Source organism: Setaria italica, chromosome I (genome assembly GCF_000263155.2).
Source record: "Setaria italica strain Yugu1 chromosome I, Setaria_italica_v2.0, whole genome shotgun sequence".
Lineage (NCBI taxonomy): Eukaryota > Viridiplantae > Streptophyta > Magnoliopsida > Poales > Poaceae > Setaria > Setaria italica.
In genome coordinates this window covers 31,472,295-31,480,667 of record NC_028450.1, presented here as the reverse complement: position 1 = coordinate 31,480,667, position 8,373 = coordinate 31,472,295, and the positions used below count along the sequence as shown (strand labels likewise).

Here is an 8,373-nt window from a genome sequence, read left to right as displayed (position 1 = left end):
CCGCAATCCCCGTCGTCTCTTTCCTTCATCTTCTTGGGCTCCGGCGCCCCCGCCTACCGCCACCGCCTGCTCGGATCAGGCGGCGCTCCGGCCGACGTATCCGCCGCCCCGACGACCACCACCTCGCCAGCATCGCCCCCGCCACCTACCCCGCCCATCCGGGGTTCCACTGCCGCCCGCGGCGAGCGGCGCCCCCGCCGCCTCGCCGTCCGCCCCAGCGACCGGCCACCACCGCCGGACCGACCAGCTCCCCGGCCATCTCCTCTACGCCCGGAGGCCACAAATCCCCCCACCCCCACACCCAAAACCCCTAACCCGAATCCTAACCCTAAAGCTCGCCGGAGTTAATGGAGGTCACCGGAGGCCGCCGGGCACAGAGGAGATGGACCTCTGCACGAATCTCGTCGCTAAATCGTGAGTGAGAAATTTGACTGATTTTCTTCCAGAAATCTGTTGACAGATATCTAGCATAAATCTTTTTTTTAAAATTTCATCAATAAGGTGCCATGTGTTGCAAAAATATTTCTGTTTGAAATGTATTTTAACAGATTTACACCCTCACTCGATTGAGCATTTGTATTTTGTGTCAATGGATGTAAATCTTTACTGGAAATTAAATTAGGGATGGGGATTTGTGGTACAACTGAATTATGGCTTGCAGGACCGGAGGAAAAGCTCCGAGTGGCTCCCGGCCGGCGGTGGAGGCGGGAATATGGCGACGGCGCCGGTGGATCCAAGGGGTGGGTACATAGGAACGTCCGTCAGGCAGTGGTTCCGTCGGGAGAGGATGCGAAGCAGCCGCTTTACCACGTCGCGCTCTCGACGCCGTACGTCGCCGGCCTCGACCCGTTGGCGGGCCAAGCTCTCACCAGGGAGGGACCTGCGGCGCGACGTGGTCGAGTTCGTTGTCGCTCGTCCTGCGGGCTCCGTGCCTCGTGACCGAGGTCTTGTTTAGTTCCCAATTTGTAAATTATTGTTCAAACATTGACTAATTAGGCTCAAAAGATTCGTCTCGCAAAGTACAACAAAATTATGCAATTAGTTTTTGATTTCGTCTACGTTTAGTACTTCATGCATATACCGCAAGTTTGATGTGACGAGAAATCTTCTTTTTGCATAATGATAAAGTTGGGAATTTGGGGAACTAAGCAGGCCCCGAAGTAAAGTGGACACCAGCACAGATACCGTTGCCTACTTGCCTATGGGGTTCTTGCAACTTGCATGCATCTCTAAGATGCTTGGACAAACGTGTTGTTGAATTTTCTATCAGAATTGTGTTTTTGTAGTGTTTGGCCATGATGTGCAGCAACAAAAAAACAAGTCCAATGCAGTCTCATATAGTCCCCATAGAACATCATCGTGTTAGACCCAAACCCTGCCATCACACACCGACACACGAATCCAAACCCATCGCCATCTACATAAACCCCGTGCCGAGAGGGGAGGAGAGTCCACGAAGCTTAAACAATGGGTCATGGAGAGGACGACACGTGCGGGGAATTCTGCGCGGCGGCCTTCCTCGTCGTTGTGTTTGTCGTCGCAATCCTGGGCGGCGCCGGGACCCCCGAGAACCCGGTCTACCACGTCGGGATCGACGCCGTCGCCGGCCTCAACCCGTCGACGGACCTGGCCCGGCCGGCGCTCTACCCCGAGTTCGACCTCAGGGTGCACATCGGCCAGGGTCTCTGGGGCCACCACGGCGACGCGTGCCTCGAGCTCGGCTCGTCCGTGGCGGTGTCCTACCGCCGCGTCCCGCTCGCCGCCGCGGCCGTGCCGTCGAGGCGCTGCGCCGGCTCGTCCCATGGCAGCGGCGGCGGGGCGGCGGGGTCCGTCCCCGTCGTCGCCAGAGGGAGCGGGGTGCGCCTGCCCGGGGCCGTCCGGGACGCGCTCGCGAGGGACCTGTGGTGGGGCTTCGGCCCGGCGGAGTTCGACGTCTCGCTTACCGTCCCGTACCAGGGAAGGTGGAAGGTGGTGTCGTGCAAGGCGAAGGTCGGGGACGCCGCCGCACTGCAGGGCGGCCCCTGCAACGTGACCGTGGTGGGCACCGTCCAGCAGGCGTCGACAGCCGCGCCACAGATTGCTCTGCCGGGTAGGGCAGGGATTCTAGATGGTGCATAGCCGCGCGCGTCTGGATAGTAATTATCAGTGTTACAGCTGAAACAGGTCGGGCCTTTAGAGAGTTACAGACGAGTTGGGAAAGTTATTAAAAGGAAAAAAATGCTTACATTTTTCCGAACTGTTTAAGCATAAATATTGGTTTTTGTCTTGCACAATTGTACACCTTGTTATTAAATCATCCGATTAGTGGTGATTAATCGCCCTTATCAATTCCCTGCCACCGATAATGCCCAACGATTCGATTTGTTCGACTAGCCTGCTGGTCGTCCGACTAATCGTCGATTAATCATGACTAGTCGTCCGATTAGGGAGGGAACGACTAGGTTGAGCCAACTCTGAACTTGGTATTTTGGGCCGACGACTTGCCCATTAGATTTTAGGTCCATCTCAGTCCCATACCTGACTACCGAGCCCGAGCGAACCACCCCCTGCCCGTGCGTGAGCTCGCTCTTGAATCTACCGCCGCCACCGGATCCCATCTCTACCGTGGCCATGCGCTGGTCTGCCGCCGGATCCCGTTCCTCCCGGAATTCTGCCCCTGTCTACCTGACGCCTGCCCATCCATGCCTTGGCCGCCCACCTGTTCCTCTGTGCCGGCTGGCGAAGCTGTACTGGGTAACGAAGATGAGTTCCTCCTCTGATGGTTAGTGAACAAATGTATCTCCTATTGCTCTTCTATTCTCGAGCTTCCTATTGCTCTGCTGTTTGCTCACTTGCTCGGTGCTTACGCCTCATAGTAATTGGTGGCTTGCTGTTAATTTCAACATCTGTGTACTCAATACTTGTAATCCCAAGTGAGAAGTGACCAACTAGGTAACTGTATAGTATATATACATCCTTTACGCTGGAGGACTAGGTGGTCTAGGTTCGATTATACGATTTGAAAACATTGGTTGTCAGTGAACTAGTGAAGTTTATATAATGTTATGTATGTACTTCCTCCATTTTAAATTGTAGATCGTTTTGACTTTTGTAAATACATGATTCTTGCTATGCACCTAGATATACGTTATGTATAGATACATAGCAAAATCTATGTACATACAATGAAACGGAGGAAGTATGTACTACATGCACGCGTTGCCGTGTGATCATGCACGTGTGTTGCCGAGGTAGCAAATAACCAATATCTAATAATATATACGCAGATAAACCCACGGTCCACGCTACGCCAACCAAAACCACAAAGCTAAAATCACTCAAGCAAGATCCTAGATCAATATGGAGCTAACGATGAAAACTGTGCTAAGGCATGATCACGAAAAAAAAGTTAACAATGAAAGTAGCAGCCTGTTCTGCGCCGCAATAACAGCAGCTCATCTCCTCCAAAAGATCGATGAAGACGAAGATGATATCATTACCTGTTGCTTGTTTGCCACAACGTAGTGCAGCAGATCAGCAGTATCAGTGTATCACCCTCCGCGCCAGATGATGATGCTGATAAGGCATTTCATGTTACTGAGAGGATACATATTTGTCTAGAATTTTCTTTAGCTCGCATAGTTTTCTTTGTTTTTATATAGTTTTGCTAGTTTAGAACGGAAGAAACAAGATTTGGAGTTTAAGTGAACAATGATCGATACCTGTCGATTGATTTAGGAGACAGAATCTGTCAAATTTCATACCATTTAGATTCGAATTGGATCGTGTGGCCTTCTTCTATGAGCACCAATCTCTCCTGCCGGAGGGGTTTACAGCAAAAAAGGATTGGGTGACAAGACGCTTTGTAGTACCGCGTGTGAAAATATAGCAATAGCGCGAGGGGATTGGGTTGGGGTTGGACGAGATTGAGGAGATTTTGACTTGAACGGGATTTGTTTTTTTCTTGAATACGCAGGAAAGCTACACATTATTGTATTATGGGTAGGAGCTACACATTATTGTATTATGGGTAGAAAAACAAATTACAACGACGCTCGTATGGGATTTAAACTCTCCTATTATAGGTAGAAAACAAATTACAAAGATGCTTGTACGGGATTTAAACTGTCCTATAATTCCCTCCTGTCCTTTTTAATCCCCACAATAACTGGAAAAAACCCTACAGCGTCGGCGATGATGGCGTTCGGGGCACAGGCAGAGCCGGGCGAACGACGGCGTTCTCGTTGCTGCTGCTGCTGTCCACATGTCCAGAAGCACCAGTTTTGCTGGTACCTCGTAATATGGTTCGTACTTGCCGCGGTAGTTATCGCCTTATCGGCTCCTTGGGGTGGCTAGTCGATGACAGCACCAAGGAGCCGCGCTACTACGCCGCGATCGCCTCCGTCTCCTGCCTCGACGCGGCGAGGGACCTCGCCGGCCGGGCGACGACGCTGGACCCGGCGTTCAACCTCACCCTCCGCATCGCCTCGCGGAGGCGCGCGTACGGCGCGGCGCTCGACGTGTCCTACCGCGGCCTCCCGCTCGCCGGCCCCCCGGCGCCGCACCTGTGCGCCGGCCGCATGGAGGCGGCGGTGACGGCGACGCCCGTCGTGGCGTGGGGCGCCGCGGTCCGCGTGCCGGGGTTCGTGATGGGCAGCCTCGCCGGGGAGATGGCGCGCGTGGACGCGGCGTTCGACGTCACGCTCACCGTCCCGTCGGTGCACGACGACAGCCGCCAGGGGGAGCTGGTGCGGTGCATGGCCAGGCGGGTCGGGGATGTCGTCGGCGCGTTGCGGGCTCCGTGAGTCGTGAACAACGTGGACACGGCCGTGGCGGTGCCGCAGCCACGGGCATAGAGGTTCGGGTTCCACACGGATTCCTTCGATCGGTAGCTGTATGATTAATTGGAAGCCATGTTCATCTGCCGTGTGGCGTTGACGATAACATATCCATCTATTTGGGAGTTATTGATTTTACTTCTCTATTTGTTCTCCTCTTTAATAGAAAATCTCAACCAGTATTTCGAGCTTCTGCCAGCAGTCGACTAAATTGTAGAAAAAAAACTTTGACATTGTCCTTGTCTTTGACACTACTCCCTCCGTCCCGCAAAGAGTGTCACTTTAGTTATGTCCTAAGTCAAAACCATCTTATGTTTGACCAAGTTTATATAAAAATATATCAATGTTTTTGATGTCTAGCAAGTTTCATTAGATTTATTATGAAATATATTTTCATAGCACACCTATTTAGTGTTATAAATATTGATACTCTTTATTGTAAACTTAGTCAAACTTAAAATAATTAAAACAGTTTGATTTAGGACAAACATAAAAAGACACTCTTTACGGGACGGAGGAGTACTCCGTACGATCCACCAACCACGCTTACCCGTTGTGCGCAGCAGAATAGCTCTAAGCCATGCTAATATGCCGTCCAAACCCCTCTGATTTGCTCCAAAAAAAACCTCCCTCTGAAAGTGAAAGCACATAAAATGCAGGTGCGTAGAGGATGCGCTTAGTTAAAAAATCAGGATTTTTTAGCATGGCATTTGTACGCTGTGTTTATAAGATGGATAAGCTAGTTGCTTAAATTTGCACCGGTGCTCAATGATCTAACTTCTAACATAACATGGTGGTTGAACGACCTACTTAAGCATTAATTTGCTTTGTACCAATGCTTGATAACGTGGCACCTTTCTCTCTGTTTAAGCGTCTGTGTCTAAGCACCTTACATTATACATGCCTCTTAAGCTCGGCCACCACCACTACTAGGAAATGGCCTTCTGTACCGGTTGGAAACCCTTTTAGTACCGGTTTCGCAACCTGTTCTACTAGTTCGGTACTAAAGTAGGACCCTTTAGTACCGGGTCAAATAACCGGTACTAAAATGTATTAAAAAATTAAAAAAATGAAATCGGGCATACCGTCGGCCCGGCCCCTGCCGCCCCCGCCCCCGCCGCCGCCCTCCCTCCCGACGGACCCTACCGCCCCGCCCTCCCGACCCTCCCCCCCCCCGGTCGCCGCCACCCCCTCCCGCCGCCATCGCCCGCCTCACCTCGCCCCGCCCACCGCCGCTCCCACCGCCACCTCACCTCGCCCTGCCGCTGCTGCTCACTGCCGGTGAGGGGCGAGCGGGAGGGAAGGGGAGGCAGAGGAGGAGAGGAAGAGTGAGGGTGCTAAGAGAGAGAGGATACGGATGTATGGATGGATAAGAAGCGGCTGAGAGAGAGAGGGAGGAGGGGGGAGGCGGCAGATGGGAGCTTTAGTACCGGGTGGGGGCTCCACCCGGTACTAATGGACCCACCCAGTACTAAAGGGGGTTAGGGGGGGCATCTCGGGAACTATCTGTTAGGCCCGGTACCGGTACTAATGTGTGCTGGATGCAAGGCCATTTTCTCTAGTAGTGCACCTAATTAATGTTGTAACTGCAATGCACCATCCGGTTTACATTATTGGCAATGTACTTGCTAAACAACCGCTAATGCACCAGTAAAAAAGCATGTATACCGAGCAAAAAAATTAGGCCATATTTGAGTTTCGTTACATTTGGTTTAGGTTAAATGCAAATAAAAGAGTAATGGAGTAAGCTACACATATAAAAATCTCAACAAAAACTCTACTTTAATTTGTTGTCCTGGAAAACAACAAACCAGTAAAACCTTTCAATTGGTAAGCTTAAATCATAGTGCATGGTTATATTGTCCACATCAGCACAAAATGTAATGCTATCGATTGTTTCTGGAACCCAGCAGTACTACTTTAATCATAGGCCATATTTATGGGTTTTTGTATGAACCCAGCAGTACTGCTATCGATTGTTTCTGGAACCATCAATACAAATATATAATGACTACAAGGGTTTTTCACTTAGCATAACGTGAGGAGCAATCATTAATTCTAAGGGTGTCCGGCAGATCGAAGTTGTATAGACAGCTGCAGCTATCAAAATGCCTTTCCAGCTTGAAATCTACACCCGGACCTTCGTCACGACCTTCAATTTCGCCTCCGAAATTGCGATAGATTGATCTCACTCTACGCGCGAGGACGGAGGACGAGGGGAGCGTGTCGCGCGCGCGGACACAGGCGCCGCGGAGCGCCGGCACGATCAGCCGGGAGGACGGCGACGACATGATCGATCTGGCCTGGCCGGCAAAAAAGGGAGAGCACGAGCAAGCGGACCTTCTCGAGGGCTTTATTAGATCGATCGAATACGTGCACTGGCCAGCTTCAATTTCTTGATGCACACGTTCGTAGGGCATGTGCGGTTTATATATCCTGATGGCTACAATTGGGACTTAATTTTTTTCCCCTCTATTATAAACGAGGGGATACTTGTGTTCTAGAAAAGATAGAATAAAATGCCGGCAACCGGCGGCGCGGGAGGAGAGCCAACAGGGAAAAAGAAAGGTGCGAAGAGAACCACGTTTTGACAAGGCCTCTACTGGCTTAGGGGGAGTTGACGGAAATTACTCGAATCAGTAAAAAATATTAAAAAAGTACTCTTTCCGTCCTAAATTATAGGTCGTTTTGGCCTTTTTATGTGCATAATTTTTGCTATGCATCTACATATAGTATATGTCTAGATACATAATAATATCTATGAATTGAAAAAACCAAAACAACTTACAATTTAGAATAGAGGGAATAGCTAAATATTAGGAGGGTATTTGAGAAGTCCCTTTGCAATACTTGTGGTTTTTTAAGGAAAGAGAGACAGTTGGAGATGCTCAATAGCCATCTAACGTGAAATTGTAATGTCCTCATCATCATTCGACTTAGCATCGTACATTCGTGTGATCAAGTTTTTAGTGTTTGGGGTATTTGTCCTACTTTGATGTGTAATTGTGATTTTGCCCTTGCTTTCTCAACTTTGTGATTTTACCCTAAGCTATTCACAAGTCAATACGATTTTACCCTTAGATCAAGAGCAAAATCACATTAATTTTTGAATAGCTGAGGGAAAATCACAAAGTTAAGAAAAAGAAAATGAGAGTAAAAACACAATTGCACTTCAAAGTAGAAGTAAGAAAAAAAACCTTAATTTTTGTTGCAACAAACTAGGGGAAAAACTTCTGATGTACTAATAAAAAATATATATACCAAATTTGCATTTTGCTGTATTGATTTAGGTCAAATGCAGATAAAGAAAGAGTAACACCTACAAAGTTATACAAAAACTCTAGGTGTTGTCGTGGACAAAAACTACCAACCCGCCGTAAAACCTTTCAACTGGTAAAGGTTATTTTAAGTCAAAACTCAAAAGCATGGTTGCTGTCCACGTTAGCATGTCAAGCGTAGAGTTCTTGTAGAATTTCTTTGCAGGCGTAACAATTAATTACTAAGAAAAAATAATTACTTTGTGAATATGTGCGGTATTTTATTGGTAGGGAAAATA

The 8,373-nt window shown here is 49.2% G+C and overlaps 1 protein-coding gene across 1 annotated transcript; it reads left to right on the top strand.

The window, feature by feature from the left end:
• On the top strand, positions 1-2,324 carry LOC105914509. Its single transcript, XM_022824855.1, has 2 exons — positions 1-414; positions 662-2,324. Exon 2 carries the CDS (start codon positions 1,468-1,470, stop codon positions 2,116-2,118), a length of 651 nt encoding a protein of 216 aa, XP_022680590.1. The 5' UTR covers positions 1-414; positions 662-1,467; the 3' UTR covers positions 2,119-2,324.
• Positions 2,325-8,373: the final 6,049 nt, after the last annotated feature.

Bases quoted from the DNA above. Each gene is read 5' to 3' on its own strand.
- LOC105914509 (XM_022824855.1), top strand. From the start codon at position 1,468: ATGGGTCATGGAGAGGACGACACGTGCGGGGAATTCTGCGCGGCGGCC.